At 45.7% G+C, this 22,298-nt stretch overlaps 1 protein-coding gene across 2 annotated transcripts; it reads right to left on the bottom strand.

Moving 5' to 3' along the window:
* Positions 1-835: 835 nt before the first annotated feature.
* On the bottom strand, positions 836-20,608 carry bicra (BRD4 interacting chromatin remodeling complex associated protein). Of its 2 annotated transcripts, XM_086125878.1 has the most exons (15): positions 20,567-20,608; positions 17,718-17,763; positions 17,569-17,614; positions 16,523-16,588; positions 13,280-15,436; positions 11,815-11,967; positions 9,089-9,691; positions 8,370-8,616; positions 8,193-8,290; positions 7,896-8,030; positions 5,565-5,611; positions 5,291-5,439; positions 4,671-4,765; positions 4,467-4,572; positions 836-3,656 (listed from the first exon to the last, which is right to left on the bottom strand). In XM_086125878.1, the coding sequence occupies exons 2-15, from the start codon at positions 17,756-17,758 to the stop codon at positions 2,200-2,202; spliced, it is 5,400 nt and encodes a 1,799-aa protein (XP_085982004.1). In that variant the 5' UTR covers positions 17,759-17,763; positions 20,567-20,608; the 3' UTR covers positions 836-2,199. The 2 variants fall into 2 exon arrangements, with proteins under 2 accessions (XP_085982004.1, XP_085982003.1); XM_086125877.1 differs by lacking the exon at positions 11,815-11,967.
* Positions 20,609-22,298: the final 1,690 nt, after the last annotated feature.

The following is a 22,298-nucleotide window of genomic DNA, read 5'->3' as shown; positions in this document are numbered from 1 at the left end:
CAGTGGGAAACCTATGTTTAAACTTATAAGTTTTCAAATGCATTGATTTTTCCCTTTAAATTACTTTTCATCTCCAAACATTTATTTTCTCAAGAGTCAAATTTTATTCCTATTATTCTATTTCAATGTATTTTTTCAATTATACTCCAAATAAAAGACAAAATATTATTTAACAAGAAATCTTATTTAAAAACAACACTTTTTTACCGCATGAAAAAAACATGGAAAACTGTACTGCTTCCTTTGCAAAAAAAAGTCCACCCTGCCCCAAACAAAACTTTTTCTAAAGCTATATTGTTACGTTTATCTCTCAGCAGTAGAAGGCAGGACAGTGGGCGACAGGTTAGCATATCCACCTCACAGTGCAGAGTTCGATTCCGGCTCCGGCCGTCCTGTGTGGAGTTTGCATGTTTTCCCCGTGCCTCCATGGGTTTTTCTCCGGGTACTCCAGTTTCCTCCCGCATTCCAAAAACATGCATGGCAGGTTAATAGAACACTCTAAATTGTCACTAGGTGTGAGTGCAAACTGTTGTTCGTTTGTGATGGGCTCTGGCACGCCCGCGACCCTCGTGAGGATAAGCGGATTACAAAATGGATGGATGGATATTAGAAGTTGATGTGTTTATGCTCAAACGTTTTAAAGTTCCTTAAAATACAATAACATGCATGTACAGGAAAGAGGGATTTAGTTTGACCCTGAAATTCCTGATCTAGATTTCCATTATTTTCCATGGGAAAAAGATTTGTTCCGACACTCATAACTGTCTTGAACTGATGATGTTGATGAGAACGACTGATGCTCAAACATTTAATATCCCCAAAAATGAAGACGGGATTCATAAAAGAAGCAAAGGTTTAATTTACAGTTTACTAAATGTACATTTCTTTTTAAAAAGTATCCTTATACACAATAAATACAATACAAAATTAATCTGTAATACTATACTTCAAATTCTCTTGCCGTCTTTTTTGTACATTATTATTGTTCCTTTTTTTCTTTCTCTCCGCCGCCCCGCTCTTTGCGTAACCTTGTGCTGTGTTTCAGTTGGACTTGTCCATGGGGCAGACATTAAAAAAACAACAACAAATATAAACAAAAAGACACAGGAAGGAAAGAGGGGACGGAGGTGAAGGTTTGGGGATGAGCCTGGCCTGCCCCCTGCTGACTGAAATAAACCAAGGCCTCGTGAGCTTGGAAATCAGGCAAAGTTGAAAATCAAGGATGCTTGATTTTTCTTTTTCAATAGACATTTGTCACCATACGGCTTGTGCTATGTCCTTGGCACCCAATTTGATGCATTTGTGTGCCACATTATTTCGGACTGGTTTTCAAATGGAAGCTACGCTCTTCACAAAACATTTGGGACATTGGGTGAAATTTCACAATAAAGCTAAATGCGCTTCGTTTGACCTTTATGTAAACGTTGAATGCACATGACTAACTGTTCAATGTTTCAGCACAACTTGCGCCAACAAAGAGCAGAATGAACATTTTCATGGATGAAATACCTTTTATAAAATTTTACAATGGTGTCCACTTGTATGCCTTTCTGGGACTCTTTCAGTCGCTCTGTTGCAAATTGCTGCTGACACTCCAAGCTCACGGTAACTGTTACTCAATTGCAAGGTGTCAAACGGAACTGCACGACGAAGAGGACCGCTTGAATACCAGTTTTAATTCAATCATTGTTATTGTTGGTTAGACACTGGAAGAGTCATAGAAAGGCAGACGAATGGAGACCTGTGGGAATTTTCATGGATCAATCGTGGTGTGAATTTTGCTTGTAAGTACAGGCTAGCTAGCTACCTCCCCTTCTCTTTCTCTCTCTATATATCTATATCTATGTATAGATATATAGAGATAGATATAAATTACACTCTGTGTGACATTTCCAGTTTGTTCTTGTGCCATGAGAGTTTTTCTCATAAAATATGTGCCTTGGCTCAGTGAATATTGGGAAACACTATCCTGGAAACACCGTTGTGGTGGTGGTGGTGGTGGTGGGGGGGCAAGACGGAATGTGGGGGAAGGTGGGGGCCATGATCACGTGACAACATAGGGAGAAGCCCGGATAGGACAAGACAACAAAAACATGACGAGAGAATTCCGTGGACAAACTGGGCAGTTGTCAGGACTCCCGCTCTATTCTCATGGGCGCCCCCCTCCCCCGGTCAGTCCATGCGGGGGGCGGGGGGGCGTTATCTGCTCTGAGTCTGCGGCACCAGGTTGCCGTTGTGGCCGCGGCCACCGACCTGAGGGTGCTGGGCCAGGGTGGACGAGGCGGAGGAAGATGACGGGGGACCCGAGGGTCTGTGCGGGGGGATCGAGCGTGAATTTGTCCGGTCATGGGCCCCCTTGTGGTGGTGGTGCCCCCGTAGAGTGGGCTCCTGCTGTAGGTTGAGGATGCTGTCAATGGCGCATTGCAAATGCTCGTTGAGGGAGTCGTCGGGGGGGCTTCCGCTGGAGAAGCTCGCGTTGTCCATGTCAGGCGAATCTGATTTGCAGCGTTTGGCGGGAAACGAAGGGAACTCTGGTGAAGGGGGCCCCGGCGCGTGCTGGTCCATCCTAAAAGTCCCTGCTTGCCTCTGTTTCATTTTCCCGCTCGTCCGCTTGAATTTAGGGAAGTCGGCGTCCTGCTCCGAGCGATCCTCCGCGCTCCCCTTGACCCCCTTGACGGCGTGGTTGAAAACATCGTCCAAGCCAGAGCTGGGGTCTCGGCCTCGTTTCTCCACTTTCACGCTGGCTATGACCGTCCTTTCGTGCGCGGGAGTGGGGTATGGCGCCGAGTCGTCGTCCCCGCCGCCCCCCAGGACGCCCGGCCGCACCCGGGGACTGACATTCTCCCGGTAAGTCTTTCTGAGGGGGAGGCGGCAGGTAGTCTGCGAGGGGGCGGGGGTGGCGGAGGCAGTGTTGTGGTGCTCCAGGGTGCCGTTTATTTGCGTTGAGGACGAACTTTGACAGGGGTTGGATTGAGTGGTCGTTATGGTGACCGACACGGGCGACTGGGTTCCGATGACGCCGGTGGACGTAGGAGTGGACGAGGGTTGCGATTTGGAGGTGTTGGGCTGAGAGGTGTGCACGGGGTCTAAGGCTGTGTTGTGGACCACCTTGCCGAAGCCCGTTTGGTCCTGCTTGATCTTCAGCTTCAAGCCGATCCTCCTCCGAGCCTCGTAGGTTTTGATGGGCGGCTTGCTGGTCCTCTGCGGGAGCGCATCATCGTCATCCATTTTAGAGTTGGAGGAGGAAGAGGATGAGAAGAACAATGATGATGCTGGCGTGCGTGATGAGGAGGGGGTCTGGCCGGTCGGTTCGGAACCACCAGGAGGAGGCGGGCAGCTACTGGACCACGACACTGAGGCCCCGCCGCCACCCTGCTTTATGACTAGTTTTGTTGGGGGGAAAGGGCCGCAAGGAGGGGTGGCCGCAGGAGCGGGTGGTGGCACTGGAGATGGGCTGGGGGCAGTCGGGGGTTTCGGTGGGACGTGCGAAGGTATGGCCGGAGTGAGAGGTGAGGGCTCTGATGGCGGAGGGGCCACGGCGGAGGCAGCCGGGGCCACAGCAACACCGGCTGTGTTCGAGGCAGGCTCGGCCGGAGGGGACTTCTGTTGGGACGAAGCTAAACTCTCCAACAGGCGAGCGTTGGCCACAAACTCCTCTGCAATCACAGACAATCACCTTCAGTCAACACAAGTACAAGTACAGTGGATCCGCCTGTCACGTGTTTTAATAATATAACTAAGCGCACACTATTAAAAAAAAAATAGAGAGAGAGAGTGAGATCAACATAAATAAATAAACACATTGAACATCGCATAGTAAATGTTGTTTGGTTTACATTTCAGTGTGAATTTTTGGAATTTCTTTCCGAATTGCCACAGGCAATGCAAATAGAAATTAACGACAAAGTTGGAATGTGGTATAAAACATCTCTACTCTTGGATTTAAAGTTTGCTGTGATACCAGACAAATAAATGAAGGACTTAAACCATCCGTACATCATGCATTTTCGAATCCACTTATCCTCACAAGGGTCGCAGGGCATACTGGAGCCTATCCCAGCTGACTTCGGGTAGTAGGCGGGTACACCCTGAACTGGTTTCCAGCCAATCGCAGGGCACACATAGACGAACAACCATTTGCGCTCACAATCACACCAAGGGACATTTTAGAGTGTTCATTGGCCTATCGTACATGTTTTTGGAATGTGGGAGGAGACCGGAGTACCCGGAGAAAACCCACGCAGGCACAGGAAGAACATGCAATCATGCATCCCGGCTCCCGGCTGGAGCCGGGATGCATGACTGGAGCCGGGATGTAACCCTGTATTTCTGTGCTGTGCGGCCGACGTGCTAACCACTCGCCCACCGGGCCGCCCCTGACCTAAACTCAACGTGACAATTTTTTCCTGGTCATGTTGGGTTCCCTCACATGTTAAAAAACTGGAATGCGAATGGGCACAGCCTACCTGGTCTTTCCTTGGCCAAAATCCTGTCCTGGCTTAGCGCAAGTTTTTCCTCCTGAATGAACATTCGGTCAATCATCACCATCTCTGCCGAGGGGCCAAGTCTCTGCTGCAATTCAAATGTCAGTTCAGTTTTCAGGTGTGCGGGGTGGGTTCGGGAATCAAGGGAGACATGAACACAACATTGATTCTCATTCAGGGACTCACCTTAGACTCAGAAAAAAGCAGGTATCGATATTTATCAAGCATGGCTTGCGTTCTCTTCAGGAGCTGAGAGGAGACGCTCTCAAATTCATCGTCCACTGTACATAACAAAATAAAACCCATCAGTTTTATATGACGGATGGTCATTTAGTTTGATTTAACCTTTTCTGCTCTGTAAACATGGTGTAAAGATGTTAACCTACGAGTGCCCCACCCTATGACTTTCTCTATTTACCCCCCTCCACTACTTTATGCACGAGGATGATGGATGATTTTTTGCTTTTTGTTGAGAGCCAAAATTTACATTACAGGCAAAGTTCAGACAGACCGCTGCTGAAATGAAGTGTGTGTGTGTGTGTGTGTGTGTGTTTGGGAGATAGTGAAATGACCCCAAATATCAGATTTAAACGTTGGAAGGGCTTCACGCCCCAGCTCCTTGCTTTGGTTACCATTTTGTTGCGTTTTGGTTTAGTGCTGCCTTCTAATCACGCATAAAGCACCCTCCCCTATTTGATAGGCCAGTAAATTGAGTTTGAAGCTTGGACACTGAACTAATTTACATCAGAAGTCAAAGCACCAGTGCATTTTTTAAGGCAATGAGCCTTATATAAGGCTCTTGTTACCTTTCTGATAATCTTGAGAGGAGTTGGCAGTTCCCTGGTAGAGATGGTAAGGCAGCAGTCGGTGCAGCGTGTCCTCAAACGAGTAGAAAGGGGCGTTGTAGTTTGGGTGAAGCACCGAGCTTTGATGTTTCCTCAGTTGCTCCAGCAACCTGCAAAGAGAAGGGAACAAATGTTAATCCAAATCCCAAATAAATAAATACATAAAGAAAAAAAGAAATAGATAAATAAGGCAGGGAATTGAGAGAGGAAAATTGACGGTACGAGTGCCACGAACCTGGCTTCTTTGCTCGGTTCCGCACTGAAAGGCATCTTCACTGCTGTCTGCAATGTGAGATGAAAGAGGATTATTACCTTTAAACGAGCACTTCAAGTGGACCCATTATGTAAAATTGGCTTTTTCACTGCTTCCACACAAATAGTTGGGTCTCTGAAGAGCCAAGTGTGAAATTAAACAACTGAGACAATCTTTCGTCATCTGCCTATGACAGAGGAGCTAATTTTTCAAGGCGGACCAAGAAGGATTTTATTTTTAAACTGATGTCAATACAGATGACATTGTCATCTGTAGTGAGAGCAGGGAACAGGTGGAGGAGAAACAAGAGAGGTGGAGGTTTGTCCTGGAAAGGAGGGGAATGAAGGTTAGTCGCAGCAAGATGGAGTACATGTGTGTGAAGGAGAGGGACACAATTACAAGAGTGAGGTTACAAGAGATAAAGGAGGTGGAGGATTTTAAGTACTTGGGGTCAACTCTCCAGAGCAATGGAGAGTGTGGAAAAGAGGCGAAGAAGCATGTACAGGCAGGCAGGAACGGCTGAAGAAAAGTGTCAGGTGTGATGTGCGATAGAAGAGTTTCAGCTAAAATGAAAGGCGAGGTGTGTAAAACTGCGGTGAGACCAGCCATGCTGTTTGGACTGGAGACAGTGCCACTGAAGAAAAGGCAGGAGGCAGAGCTGGAGGTAGCAGAGATGAAGATGTTGAGGTTCTCTTTAGGAGTGACCAGGTTGGATAGGATCAGGAATGAGTACATCAGAGGGACAACTCATGTTTGAGGTTTTGGAGAGAAAGTCAGAAAAGCCAGACTGAGATGGTTTGGACATGTCCAGAGGAGAGAGAGTGAATATATTGGGAGAAGGATGCTGAGTCTTAAATTGCCAGGCAGAAGGCCGAGAGGAAGACCAAAGAGGAGGTTTATGGATGTAGTGAAAGAGGACACGAAGGTAGCAGGTGTGAGAGAAGAGGACGCACAAAAAACAGGGTGAGATGGAGGCAACTGATTCGCTGTGGTGACCCCTGAGGGGAAAAGCCAAAAGAAAAAGAAGAAGAAGGTGTCAATACCGATATTTGCCAGAAAAAAATTAAGATACGATGTGCACAGAGAGAGCGTTCAGTTGAAACGGGAGCCAATTTAAACACTAATAATGCAGACTCAACAATATAAACCTTATCAACATAGATATACAGTATATTTACAGACATCATGTCTCAATGGGCACATCAGGGGATGCATAAGAATGTGCCGTAATTCAAACAGAATAATGTTGTCAGCCATGCAGAGTCAACACACCCAAATTGAGTTTGTACACGTAATCATTTTGTTAGCAACACGCTAATCTTGCAATTTAAGCGTGAATATAAATCGTATACAGTACACATGTACAGTAGATGCATCTTAATGGGCATATGAGAGGCATACATGTGCTTTACCTCCTGCCCAGACCTACTGCACAGCGGTTATTGTTTCATGAGAAAAGTAAAATGACATCTAGAGATAGAGTGATAAGGTACACAGATCTCCTACACAGGTCAACAGCAAATTTTAACCTGACATGCCTTTATGTTTCCTGAAAAGTATTTTAGTTTATAGGTACATGAGATACCTATAAAAGCTTGAACAATACAGCATTTGCCATGGGTTGTAATTTAGAGCTTTGCAGTTTCAGAAAAAAAATGTCACTTGTTGTTGAACACAAGTCTGAATTCATAAATATTCAATATATTGTTATATTATATAATATTTTTAAGAAGTCCTGAGGTGTTAGAGAAAACTTAGGGCATATTAGGAATCAGCAGCAAAAAAATTATCGCTAAAAGATACACCTATGATTAAAAAGAAACTGTACATATTTGATGACCAGTGTTAGTCAGGAGGCCGATATCTGGAGCAAATATTTGTTTGCAGGAATAAATCAAATATTTATGTCTGAATTTTGAATAACACAAATGCCAATACTTAACTTTGATTTAGTGCCTTTTGGCAATTAAAGAAAAAAAAAAACAACAACCTTTTGACATGTTAGATTTTTATCACAGACGATACAAGTCTGTTTTAACATTTTTAACACAAAGTGCAGGAAAGTGCCCGGCACGAGATGAGGTCCAGAAGATAATAAGTCTAAAAAAAGATTTTAAAAACACTTGATAGATGTAGCTGTCATGCAGTCTGGCGAGATTTGAACCCACAATTTATCGACCTGTAAGGAGACCTGCTAGCCACTAAACCACTGTGCCACTTGCCAAAACGTAATGTCTGCGATGCTGACCTGCACCGAACCCAATTGTTGCGCATGGTGAAAGGGTGTCCATACAAACACAACTCTTCACTTACTTGAGGTTGGAGAGGGGCTGGCGGCTGTGGAGCAGGGATTTGGGTGACATTGGTGCCTAACACGTGGATCTGCATGCCACCTTTACTAAGAGTCATCCCTCCGCCTGAGCTGATCACTCCAGGCTTTGGGTGAATCTGTGGTATTAAAAAAAGGAAAGGATGTTATTCCGTGAACACTCTTTCATCATCACAGGGGATATATTCCAGAAAGACCCCCCCCCTCCCACCCCCTTCACCCACACACACACTTGATGTGAGATTCCGTGTTCATATGAAGTAAAAAAAAAAAACGCTCACCTGTGCAGGCTGAGTAAGGCTCACAGGAGCGATAGTCTGATTCACCTTGGCTCCAGCAGGTCCCTGGACTCCTGAGACTACGTGTAAGTCACTTGAGGCTGCAATCAAGACAAGGCAGACCGTTAGAAAAGCCAGAACACTGCCACCTCGCATTGCGAGGACGTGCTGGAGGCTTACCTGTAGCAGGACTTGTAATGAGCACGGAGGTGGGCTGCAATGCCGAGGAAAGCTGGGCGGGTGCGGCAGCACAGACCGATGAGGTGATCACCGCTTTCTCGACAGGCACGTCTTGCTGCACGCTAAACTGGCTGTTGGGAGGTGGTAGCGCCTGAGCCTGAGCCTGAGCCTGAGCTTGAGCCTGGGCCTGGGCCTGAGCCTGGGCCTGGGTGGGCTGCTTGACCTGCAGCAGGATGCTTTGCTGGATCTGGAAGCACACGGCCAAAGACAGCAGAACAGTGAGACTCAATGCAAAAGGTGAAACATGAGCCCCCATCCGCGAGGCCATTTTCCCCAACCACAAGCCTGAAGGAGGTAACACAAGTCACGGGAAAGCTCAGTGTCTACCTTTTTGTGACATGCACTCACTCATGATACCAATCAATGCATGGATGAAAGAGCTGCCTGAACTGTATTACTTAAGCTATTCAAACATACCATTACTATTACTGTACTTTGTATATGTACATGTCCTGACTGGGCTGAACATTTTGATGCTGAAATGGTTGGAATTGGTTGAGGAAGAACATCTTCAAGGTGCCGTCGTCGGGTGAAATTTGTGAATGCTATTCAACAGTTACACAACAATGTTGACTAGAAAAACATGAAATCAAATATGTGATGTCTAGTAGTATCATCTGTGTTGTCTGGAGGTAAGAACTTTGAAGGTCAGCACATACCTGGTGGAGTTTCTCCAGCAACTGCTTCTGCTGCAGCGAGGGCTGGCTGATGGCCGACAGCGTCTGGATTTGCGATCCCAACAGCGCAAGGTGCTGCTGCTGATCCGCTGTCAGGCTGTGGACGGGAACTTGGGTTTTTAACACAGCGGGGGCCGGTGCACCGGCGGGAGGGGCAGTGAAAGGGTGGGCAAGCGGGGGCTTGGGCGACTGCGACATGGGGGGCTGCTCCTGATGTTGGTAGGGCGCCGGCTGGGAGGCAGGCCGCGGCTGGGGCAGGAGCTGCACTTGGATTTGGGTCTGTTGCGGCTGGGCCACTTGGGGCTGCGAGGGAGACTCGGTGACTTGGTTGTGGACAATGAAGAGGGGCGGTGGGTGGGACGAGGGCGTGCAGGAGCGGGAGGGCGTTTGTGACGCCGGCTGGGGCTGCGAGGGAGGACGTGACTGCTGATGGTGCGGCGACTGGATGTGTTGGCTCAGAGTCAGCGGCGACTGCGAGGGCTGGGGGCTGTTGGCCACAGGGGGCGCTGCAGCGTGACTGGTCAAGGCCGGTGAGGGAGACAAACCCTGGATCTTCAAGGGCTGCTGGTGTCCACTGGAGGGTACCTGTGGCCGTGGAATATACAAATTGGGCAGGTGTAATTTGGATCACACAAAACGAACTAGAAAGTGAAATTTCTGTAAAAAGCCGACGAGCTGATGCTGAACTGCAATGTAGATTTGATTGAATTGTTGAATGTAAAAGGTGACAATCGGATGGAACTGTTTGAATCGGTCAAGAACTGAGGAAAGAGGAGGTAACTTAAAATACTTCTGGATTTGGGGGATTTTTCTTTGTGAAATTATGGAAATGTTGGTATTTGCCTGAGTTTAGCGGTTTGGTGTTGGAATTGCTTGATGTGGTTAAGTGATGTGGAATGACGAGGTAAAAATATCTCTTAATTTGGTGACTTTTGCGACTGTGGGCATTCTAGGAATGTGATACAAAGCTCAGTCGATGATGTGAATGCGCTGAACCTTTTCAAGTTTGAAGATATTTGGGAAAAGGTACAATAATGAAAAGTGTGGGAATTTTGGGATTGTGGAAAAACAGTTGAACAATTTGGCATTGCAACGGGTTGAATCGATTGACAAAGGTGGAAATTCTGTAAGGACAAAAGGGTGGAGAGAACAATAAAATGAATAATTTGGGCGGAAAGGAGTGACAACAAGGCTGAAAAAATAATGAGTTAAACAGAGTTATTCATTTTGATTAACTGGACTATTAATTAGGGAACTGAACAATTGAACAATATGGAATATTCGAGAAAGTGGGAATGAAGTTTATAATTATTTTGAAGCTGGACTGTTTGAATTGGTTGAAAATATATTTTTTTAAAGGGTGCATTCAATTTGTTAACTGTCTCGGTCATTTTAACAGGATTTCCTTTCATGGAAAATGTGGAACTGTGGGAAAAGTAGACATTTGGAGGGGAAAGAGTTTCCAAAGGGGCAGTGAATTTTGTGTATAATTAGGAGTAGGAGAAGGAGTTGTGGCTGGTGAGTATGTGTTTATGTTCCAAAAAGCTCCCAGAATATTGTCTTCTTCAAAACATCAATGTTATAAAATACAGTTCTTGCTCAAAATAGACCTTCAACACACACTTGATTGAGAGAAAAAACAAACTAAACAAATGTAAAAGATTAAAAAGCACAATGATGATAAAAAGCACAATGATGACACCTCATAGGGGAACTAATACGCCCCCCCCCCAAAAAAACCCAACAAATTATGATAATGATAATTTGAGTGATCAGAATTCTGGATGGATTGGACTACTTTAGGCATGAGAAACTTCACTTTTCGGTTCCTTCAAGATGCGACTAGCAAGGGACACTTCGCCTTGGTTTCGTAAATCATTATCAGATCTGATTGACTGACCTGTTCGTTATCCACAGTAACAGGGAGTGAGTTGGTAGGATTTGATTATTGTTAGTAAAGAAAGAAGAAACACCATGCATTTGATGATTTGACAAGGATATTATCATTATCTTTTGACATAATTGATTATAGTGATTATTTGACCCCCCCCCCCCCCCCAAATTCAAGATTTCAATTTTAATACTCACGAGCTTTGGCAGCAAGAATTTAACACGACACTCCATGGTCACGTGAGAGACAGGCACAACCATTTCATCTTCTCAGGAAAGATGTGAATTGGATGAAATGGAGTTTCCTCTAGTGTGCAAACGACGCAAGGACATTATTCTGTGGGATACTTGATAGTATTTACTTTTTTAAATGAGAAATGAAGATGACAGTACATCATCGCGGGTTCCGGATTCATGGGGACGCTATTTTGCAAACAAATATTTTTGTCCCGTTATCAGTCAACTTTGTTCTTTGATGTAATCGATAAAATCCATGAATCGATCGGGCTATAGTTCACTGTATAAAAAAATAAGCATCCCCTTTGACTTCAATTCAAAGAAAGCCATTTGATTTGCCACTCATACGGAACGTTACAAGAGCGTAATGATCAAAACGTCTCATGCTTTCACACAGCAAAGCAGTTTTAGTAACACACACAAGCTGCAAGCGTGTTAGCCGTTTGTGCACTGGAGCGACATGGAAGCCAAACTACAAATAGCACGGCAGATCGGGGAGGGGGGTGGGATAACGTTAAGGGCTGTGGCGGTGGCGGCAACAGCAAGTGGAGGTGGGGGCTTAACGTAGAGGGCACATCTACCTGCTTTACCACTGGGGGGCTCTGACCCACCAATGAATCACTTAATTGGCTGTCATGGACAGTGTGGGCCGGAGCTGTGACGCAGGCGCTGCTGACGATTACAGATGCAGGGACCCCCGCAGAGGGGGTCGATTCACCCTCTCTGTTCTCCGGCTAATAGTTTACCGTTCCCGGGGTGAGAGAAGAGAGAAGGAATGACAGGGGGTTGGATGAGAAGCAGAATGGTGAGCCAGAGAGGTCAGACCAAGGCTGTGTTCGGAATCATGTACTTAGTCCCGACTCCCTAATCACGAGCAACGGATTTTGAAATAGTCGACATCCAGATTTTCTGGACTATGAGGCTGCTACTTCTTTCTCAAGCTTTGAGGCCTGCGGCGTTTAATGAAACACATTTTATTGATGGATTTTTACTGACGGGGCTCAAACCGTCAATAGATGTACCCATTCTTGCCCCATCTGACCAATGAAATTACCAAACACGTCACAATGAACCAATGAAAGTGTCACAGTCGGCCCTCGTACGGAGTAGTCATCAGCTATTTGCGGTTGGAACGACACAATTTACAGCTGCGGGAGGAGTATGAGCGACAGAAACGCAGAAGCATTTGTGCTTGGCGGTGCGTATGGCTTTTTGGAGGAGGAATTAACAGTCAAAATAAGCAGATTTGAGTTTATAAGAAATAGGGAACGAGTGCAATGAACACAGCCATCCATGCAGTGTGACCGCAGTCGAAGATCATCTGCAAATTTGCCTCTTGTGACAAGAAGAGTCTGAGAAAGGTTCTGGGATGCTGTGTAACTATAACGGTGTTCAGCATTGCTGTTTTAGGAAGACCGTCTAACCGGTGGGTTTATAATATTGATAATATCCCAGTTAACAGCGTGGAGACCCGCGGCTATTGGTCCGAACCGGCTAATGTACTGTAGGAACAAAGTAGTTTTTATGGCTATATTTAACTGCTGCGGCTTTTAATTAGGTGCGGTTTGTTGTCTGGAAATTTCGGTATATAATTCAGTCAGCAGTCAAATGAAAACCACTTGGCAAACACTACTCAGCCTCACTGTTAGGTAATTATATCAATGCTGTCGCAAAATTACAATGCAGCATTACTCAGTGTTTCAACACACATACACTGAACCCACCCACCACTCATTATTATTTGTTTTTTCTCATACCAAAAATCTGGAAACAAAAATTGATTTTACTGTATTGGCACAACACATCCTGGATATCTTCCTTTTTCAGAGACCATCTGTTGTTCATTACTTTTCAAGATGATTGAGGGCAAAATATGAAGGATTGTGCCTATGCTAACGCCACATTTGAACAGCGCTACAAAACAGCAAACTCACTAATCAGGGCACAACACTTTCTAATTGATAGGAGTGATTCCCAACACAGCCCACTTTATGAGAATGTTAATGAATGTTTCAGGACCAGGCGTGCCAAGAGGAACACACTGACCTGCTGCAGGAACATTTGCAGAGACTCCTGGCTGAGGATCATGCTGGAGCCCTGGTTGGTGAACAGGAGCCTTCCTGGGCTGTGCTGAGCCTGGTGGGAGACCAGCCCAACCGCGGTCACCGGCGAAGACGAGGACACGGATGGAGCGGAGGACGATACGGTGGTGATTGCGGAAGGAGTTTGCTGCATGGAGAGGATAGAGGCCTGCTGGGCAACCTGATTGGTGGAGTTCCCCAGTACAGTGACGCACTCTCCGGGCTGCACTTGTGTTATCGTGGCTGCTCCGGTGCTGCTGCTGCTACTATTACTACTACTACCACTACTATTACTACTACTGGTACTACTACTAATACTATTACTACTACTGCTGATGCTGCTGCTGCTAGGGACTCCACCTGGTTGGGCTTGCAAAGCTGTCTGAAGGCTGACCGTGGGGCTCAAGCCCTCCACCTGACCTAGCATAGTCAAGGAGTTCTGGATGGGCATGCCCTGGATGACCGTCGGGCCATGTCCTGAGACGGTGTGGGTCTGCACTTGGCTCTGCGTCTGGGCCAACGAGACCGGCATCTGAAACAGGGTGGGCGTGCCCATCTGGCCAGGCTGAAGCTGAATGGGTGCCGATAGAATGTGGGCTGCCCCGGGATGTCCCTGGGAAGTCAACACTTGGCCCAAGTTGATGTTCTGGTTTGTTAAAATCTGGTTAGCAATGAGCTGCCCCCCAGGTCCCTGACTGGTTATGATGTGGCCCCCGGGGTGCTGGGTCAGGATCTGCCCACCCGCTTGCAACTGTGGCAGGAGGAACTGGTGGTTCTGCCCTTGCAGAACTGTCTGTGAGGGAATAACGATGCTGCCTGATTGGTTTAATAAGTGTACGCTGAGCGGCTTGCCTGCCGCTTGCGCCGCCTGTTGCTTGAACAACGTTTGCTGGAACTGCGAGCCTTGCGTTGTGGTTTGAGTGCTGAGTACAACGTTTGAGCCTGGTTTTCCAGCCAGAAAAGTTACATTCTGGGGTGCAGAAACGGGAATTTGTTGCAACCCGAGGGCCTTGGTGGTGTCGTTCTGCAGGTTTTGGGGTGTCGACTGCTGCTGCTGTTGCTGCTGTTGCGGCGGCTGCTGCTGCTGCTGTGGCTTGAAAAGTTTAGTTTGCAGGGCTCCACTCTGTGGCGGTTTCGGCTGAATGGGTGTTGGTGTGCGCTGGATAATCACGTTGTGCATGATTTGGCCTTGAGTCTGAGATTGGGGTGCCATTCCTGAACTCAGGGGCGTACTTCCAAAGCCTAAAAGTCCACCAGGTGCGGTCATGGTGCCGCTACTGGTGCTGTTTGCACTGCTAACAACCGCAGCTGGTCCATTTAACGCTGGAGATCCCAAAGTGGTTTTGTTGCTTTGTATGAGAAGTCCAGGTCCTGACGCCCCGAGCCCCGTCTGAGTTGTCGTCCCCGACACCTCCGGCCCAGACTGATGCAGCTGGTATCCACCCATGGCTTTCGCCAGAATGGGCTGTCCAGACTGATTGATAGTCATGACTGCGGGTTGACCCACAACCTGAATCTGTCCGATCCCCAAATGTCCAGACTGGCTGCCGTTTGGGAGAGTTTGAAGACTTGAAATTGGTTGAAGCGTCACATTCCCAAGGCCCACGGGCTGCATGAAGGGCTGAACGCTGATGGCCTTATTCATCACCTGCGGTTGCAGCTGAAGACCTTGTTGAGCCAGCACAGACCCCAGCATCTCAGCGGTGGCGTTCGGGGGAGTCGCGGTGGCACTTTGGGCCGACCCAGGAAAGATCGCCGCCGCCGCCGCCCCCCCGACGCTGATGCCTACACCAACGGCCGCGCCCCCTGCTCCCGAGAGGCTGGCATCAGGCAGCGTCTGAACCACTTGAGGAAGACCTGGAATCCCAAATGATTCCAGGTCCAGCTCTGCATTGGCTTCTTGTAAACTTTGCTCCGTGATGTTAGCCTCGGCCAAGCTCTGCTGCAAGATGTCGCAGGGCTCGTGATTCGTCCCAATGCCATTGCTCCCGCTTGCTCCGTCTGGGGATCCGCCCAGGATGTCGTCATCCTCCAGGAAGTCCAGGTCAACGCTGACTCTGGGCAGGCCTGCCGCTTCATTAGCCGAGAGCTGAACCGTAGGCTGGACCTCTGGAACATGGCCCTGGAATCGAGGTGTAAATAAAAGGATCATTTCATGTAGGCGTGGTACAAAATATGGACCACCGCATATTCTAATTTGAATTTCAGATTGCTGATTTATACTGATCTACATTTGCTGCTTGGTCCATTTTGTTTGATGAAGAGCAAAGTCAGAATTGAGCTATTTGTTATTACTTGGTTTTTAATAGGCCACGTGCTGACAATCCTGGACATTCAAAGTCTTGCTTTGAGCTAATGATTGACAATAAAAGGTAATTCCACTGAAATGGGTCTGATTAACAGTCACGCTTCAGTCGTCGGGTGCACATATTTACCATTACAGAGTGAATAGAGCTGATTTCAGTGTAAAATACATTGATAACACAAATGAGCTTTGTGTAATATGCATCTGCGTTGCAATGCTTCATTGAAAGCAGGGAGAAAACAAATATGAGACTTCATTCTCCCATTTTCCAACTTATTTTTGGATTCCCACTTCTTCCCACCATTAATAAACTATGGTGTCTAGATAGGGTGAAGAGAGGCGTTCGGTCGTACATCTCATAATTAACTTGATGGACGGATCCGCTACTTGAGGCTCTGTCAAGCCTAACATTTTCCCAAGGACCTAAAGAAATGCCTTAAGTCTGGACAAAGTTTCATGGTCATTTTGATGCCTGATACTGAAAGTAACTGCCATGACACTAAATTTAAAAATAGACTTGTCAAAATTCAATTTCCTGGTGCCTTGTTGGATTTAATCTACCCACTTGTACCTTGGTTATTTTCTTGTATTCCATCTACCTTCTTGTATATTTCCTAACTTCAAATAAGCCTTCTGTGGACAACGGTTGAGAATTCGCCCGAGAGCTAAAGCTCCAAATGCACCTACCTATTATGTCCACTGTTTTTGTGTTGTCCATATCAAATCAACAAATTCCATCTATTTCCTCAGACGTGAATATGCACAAACGAGCAAATAAAAGCTTGAAGGTGTGTTAGTGGAGGGGACAGGCACAGAAGGGGCGAGGGGGTTGAGGATTCGGACTTGCAGGCCACACAGACAGATAAAAAACAAGATAGAAAGGGATTGGGGGATTTTACTCACCCCAGTGGAAGAGAAGAACGAGGTGGTGGGATCACCCGAACCATCCAAAAGGTCGTCAGTGTCCAACTACAGACACACGCCCACCCAGGATAGGACAGACAGAATCCCCAAGGTGCCCCAAAACCAGCAGGCAAAAGCCAACAGGACAGGGAAACAGAACATCAGAGGACGAGGTGGTGGGGAGGAGGGGAAGCCAGTGGCAAGGAAGAGGACAGAACACAGAAAAGAGAACCAAGATTGTCAGGAACCAGGCAAAAGTTGAGGGAAAGCGAGGCACAATGACAGGGTTTTCCAGGCTTGGGAAGCGTTAGTTTCTCATTTTTGTGAGTCAAAAGGGATAGGACAGGCTGAACCCATAAACAGTGCATTCAAAAAGCAAACAGCCAAAACAGCGGGAGGGAAAAGAGTAAGCAAAAAGGGATGTGACCGCAAGACGCATCGACCAATAGCCTGCTATGAACAGTAGCTGTTATGTGCAGATTCAGAGTTCAACACTTAAAACGATGGGGGTCATTCAAGGCCGGCACACACGGTATGTAATGTTTATATTTGCAAAATTGGTAGTGACCCCCATTCATCGCGATGGTTACGTTACAGGCCCACCCGCAATAAGGGAAAGGCCGCAAAATAGAGAAACCCCTCCAGCTAAAGGCATTTAAACTCATGAAAATGCACTTGTTTACACATTGTAAACATTTCCAACACAAAACAACTGCAAGCATAACATGTATAGAAAATGCAAAATAAATGTAATACAAAATACATTTATAAGAAATCAGGCATTCAATCCTCCTTATGTATTTTATTTTTCTTGATTTTTTTACATTTTTGGATAAAGAGGGGTCTGAAAATGGCTGGCACCGAATGAATTGATAGTTTAAGTGTTAAAAGTACACATTAACAGTCAGTAATTCTCAGCACAGAAGTTTGACCCCGACTGTAAATCCAGATTTTTTTTCCCCCCCGACTATCTACCAGCACCATCATCATCATCGTCATCGTTGGGGCAGCATATAAAAAAAGCCTCTGCCACTTGTCATACTCACATGGGTCTCAGATCCATGAAGAAAGTCATTGAGAGCCTCAGGGTCACTGCCAGTGAAAACAAGAGTGACATTCACAACAGTGCATCATGAGAGGGGGCAAAAAAAATTAAAAAGTGTTTCTGATGTGCAACCTCTTGGTAACAACTTACCAAATCACATCGAGAAGGCACCTGCCGTCTTCATCATCCATGACAACTATTTAGGACGACATTAAATGGTGTCAGTCATCACAGAGAGACCAAAAGAAATACACTCTACTGTTTTGTGACTTGCTGCCTCAGAATTCATAGATGAGCAGAAGCGGGGAAAATGTTTTGAGTACAAGACAAAAATCAAAAAGAACTTTCTGTGCTCATCATATTCCAACTTCTTGTAAAAATAACACCCCTCCCCCCGAATCCTACAGTTGTGCTCTTTTGATTATTACAAATGTTCTATGTCACATTCATTGGTGCGATTTAAAAAATAATAATAATGATAAAGTGAGGCGACAACAAGATACGCCACAAATACACCAAAATTCGCCCGGTTACTCTCACTTTAAAAGGATTGAGCGCCAAGCCTCTGCTGCAAGACTATTTACTTTTATTTTATTTCCAGCTGACACTGCTTTGGAGAAAGGTGTTTGCCAGAACTCTACAATGTTGTGGCTTCTCCGGGACATCAGCTTTAACACGGACATATGGACCTCTGACATGAGTGCACTGACTCTGCTGAGCTAGATGGCGCGATGGGTGGACGAGGACAACAACATGCAAAAGATGAAACTGCGTTCACAAAAGTTGTCGAGGTCACACACAGCAACGGCGATCTGTGAGGCTTTCGCAACCGTGCTTCGACAGTGGAACATAAGCAAGAATTATGGTACATGCTGTCCCGAGGGACAATGCATGTAACATGATCCAGCCTATGAATGAATGTGGACTCACTAGCGTGGTCTGTATAACGCATAAAGTACGCTTCAGCTTGATGTAAGCAAGGCTGTGCTGAGCCAAAAGAGTAACAGGGATTTTTTTCCCCCCTAAGTCTCAGCGCCTCATCGCTGTACACCTTGCCAAATTTTGTCTAGGACAAAAATCACAATATCATTGAAATGTTCTGGAGAGGATTTCTAAAAAAATGTCAGTTGTTTGTAAGACATCATGCTGGGCCTGAAAAAACGTTAAATCTTTCGTTTCATTCAATACACTATTGTATGGTGTGTAATTATTGTAAAAAAATAAAGATGACTACTTCATGGATTTCACTTATCATGGGTTGTTTTTGGAACATAACCCCCACGATAACTGAGGGATTACTCAATTTGGAGAAGCAGGAAGTTATTAGCAGTCAGTGGAAAAAATGATTACTAGGTTGTTTGCATCATTCACCTTACCAGTATGTACCACTACTGATGAGAACATGTGCCCTGGTTTTAATCGTGATATCCAAATTTCTTGAAAGAGCAAGTACACATGTTAAACTATTCAGATAAGATTTCCCTAATTTATAGTTGACAAGTCCCCCTCAAACGTATGTAAGGCCATTTTCCAAACCCATAGGAACCTCTTTATTATGTTTTTTTCTATGCTTATGCCTAATTTGATGTAAATTGGTAGAACTGTAGACACATTTTTTGGACCCACCGATGGCCAGGTGCCTTGATGTTCCTCTGACCAGTCATTTGGGGCAAATATTTGAATTCTGGCCATTATTTCACAAACCTGGGCCATTAGATTAAATTCATCATTATTCTATGTTGTCCGTTTCTATGTTTAGCAAAGTTTCCAATGACAACAACCTTATGAAAACACGGTAAAAGTTAAAAAAGTTATCAAACTTTGAAACTCAAGTTTAACAAAATACGGTCACACCAGAAATCTCCACCCATTTGTCTTTGCATGAAAACAATGGCAAGAAATTGGATTTAAAATGTCATAACGTTCTTCATATTAGTCTCAGGTTAAATGATACTTATGTCACCGGAATTATTTGTAAATGATCCGTGATAATGCTCGTCTCATGTATCAATTACTATTTGACATTTTACACACAAACCAAACATATTACACAAGTATTTGTAGTTTTATAACATCTTGTATAATCTAATATGCTTCCGACAAATTAGCAGCACAGCGTCCAGGTAAAAAGTCAACAAATTGAAATCGCGCGGTTTCCACGCATCTCGAGCACCTTTTGCTTGCGGTCTCTCGTCGTCTTGCCCCGGGACGACCCTGGTATAATCACACACAATAATCCACCATCCACACGGTACCCCCAGAATCCAAACATATCACCCACTTGCCTTCTCTACAAAGACAGCGGATATTAGCCATTTAGCGGCGCCACTGGGCAGGATATGAATGGGAGACGCTGCGAGCTACATGCTAACTAGTCTACCCTCAGCATCTACGCCTGCGTAATAACACTTATCCCGTCACGTTCTGCTTACGATAACAACCCCAAAAACTGCACAAGGTGCTCGCGTGACGAATAAAAGTACCAGCCTTCAGCTGTAACGCCCGAAATTTGTCACATCACCCGGGCTCCGTTTGATTAGCCTTAGCTGGTTAGCCTGCTAGCCCAAGCTAGGCTACCAACAATATTCGGACGTGTATCGCTAGCTCGACAGCCTTTGACATTCAAAACAAACCGCCAGCGGAGGCGCTTTAAACGCCCGGGCTTGCACGTCCACACTCGGCCCGAGACACTACTCGTACCTGGAACGTGAAAGACAGCAAAAAGCGCGGAGAGACAACCTATGTCTCCCAGCGAGCTATATATGCGTGTGTGTGTATATAAATGAGTTAATGTTGGAATATTCTTGGATGGAGGGGGTATGCTTGGGAATTCGCTGGGAAAAAGGAGCCCCCCCGTTTTTGGCGGGCCGTGCGGCAGTGTGGCGAGTCGACGCCGCTCGCCGTGCAATAAGCGGCGGCCCACACGGTGCGTGAATAAATGCAGCTTTGTTGCAGTTATTGCGATTAATAGAGAAATTGCTACATTGTAACAAACTCACCCGAGACGATGGAGGTGCAAGCAGTGCGGGGTCTCCAGGACAGCCTCGCACGGGCTGCCGCACAGGACCCAACTACGGGCAAGGAACTGAGGCGACCACCGCTCTGCCTGATGCAAAACCAACACTCGTTACAGTTGTGATTTCCGCGCACGAGTGTTTCCCCCTTTTTTCTAGGATTCTGTTGACATTTTTTGTTCTTTGTTATTCATGAAAATAAGTATTTTTTTAAAGGACTTTATTCAAACAACAAACAAAGGGGAAGGAAACGCAATTCGGCAGCATGGAGGACTAGTGCAGTGTTTCCCAACCTTTTTTGAGCCAAGGCACATATTTTACGTTCGGGGAACACACATCTCTGCACATCACCAAACAGAAATGAAACCAAAAGTACTTGCTCCTGAAAGTGACTTGAGATTTAAAAAACAGTTACCCATCAATTTGTTGCTTATATGACGTCTTTGATCCACAGGTGAAAGGACACATTGATTCTCTCCTCTTTCATCTATAACTGCTTCAAACAACAAAATGTATGCAGAAAAAGTGGTTCAGATTGCATGACTGTCTGTGTCTTATGTGTTGTGTTGTATTATTTTGTCATTTTATGTTAACTTTTCTGTTGAGAGAGGGAAGAATTTCATGTGTGCTGTATCACATACAGCACATTTGACAATAAAGTTGACTTGACTTGATATGTAATATTATGATGGGGCGATAATACGCAATATGGTGCAACAGCCCTCTAATCAAAACCAAAATTACAATGTGGCCTTTGGGAAAAACAAGTTTGTCATCTCCGCATCCAAATTGTCTATTGGAGTGGATTGAATGTAAGTGGGCTGTATTCACTCTTTGATAAGATGCATGTACTGTATATCTTAGATTGTACATCTTACTCTTTATGTAATAGCATGCCAAACCGAAAACTGCTTTACTGCTAACCACAACCAGGTTGATTTAAATGCTGAAACCAAGGGCCTGCGCGGCCCGGTGGTCCAGTGGTTAGCACGTCAACCTCACAGTGCAGTGGTTCAATTTCATCTCCGGCCTCCCTGTGTGGAGTTTGCATGTTGTCCCCGGGCCTCCGTGGGTTTTCTCCGCGTACTCCGGTTTCCTCCCACATTGCAAAACATGCATGGCAGGCCGATTGAACACTAAATTGTGAAGAAGTCAACTCCAATCCAAATCGCAATGATTCAAGTCCCCAGCAATGTGAATTAACAAAGTATAAATAATTAGCTACTTTACTTGAAGTGTTTTTTTCAGGTTTCTGTACTTGACTTGAGGTTTTTATTCTGATGACTTCATACTTTTACCTTCTGCTTTTGAAAATTGATATTTGTTCTTCCAAACCCTTACTTTGTCTAAATGGGCTCATTACTGTTTTCAACCTCCAACGACGATGACATGACTCAAAACACATGTAAATAGAAACAGATACAGTCAAGTGCGGCTGAACTTTTGATCAACTGGGGTAGGGAAAAAAAACAAGGAGAACAGCAACATGAAGAAATGTGAACCATGGCACATTAGCAATGATGATGCAATGGATTTGGAGAAGCAAAATATTCCACAGACATATATATTTTAATGTTATGTTATGTGTCCGGGCGGCCCGGTAGTCCAGTGGTTAGCACGTCGGCTTCACAGTGCAGAGGTACCGGGTTCGATTCCAGCTCCGGCCTCCCTGTGTGGAGTTTGCATGTTCTCCCCGGGCCTGCGTGGGGTTTCTCCG

The sequence above is a fragment of the Hippocampus guttulatus genome, chromosome 12, assembly GCF_054856545.1.
Source record: "Hippocampus guttulatus isolate MCC_2025c chromosome 12, RoL_Hgut_1.0, whole genome shotgun sequence".
Classification (NCBI taxonomy): Eukaryota; Metazoa; Chordata; class Actinopteri; order Syngnathiformes; family Syngnathidae; genus Hippocampus; species Hippocampus guttulatus.
This window is presented reverse-complemented; position numbering and strand designations above follow the sequence as displayed.

Excerpts from the sequence above, each read along its gene's own strand:
- bicra (XM_086125878.1), bottom strand. The coding sequence starts at position 17,758 with ATGGATGATGAAGACGGCAGGTGCCTTCTCGATGTGATTTG. Across the intron at positions 8,031-8,192 it reads GCCTTACTCAGCCTGCACAG|ATTCACCCAAAGCCTGGAGT; the intron begins GTGAGCGTTTTT and ends TTAATACCACAG. Across the intron at positions 4,766-5,290 it reads CTCTCAAGATTATCAGAAAG|TGGACGATGAATTTGAGAGC; the intron begins GTAACAAGAGCC and ends TGTTATGTACAG.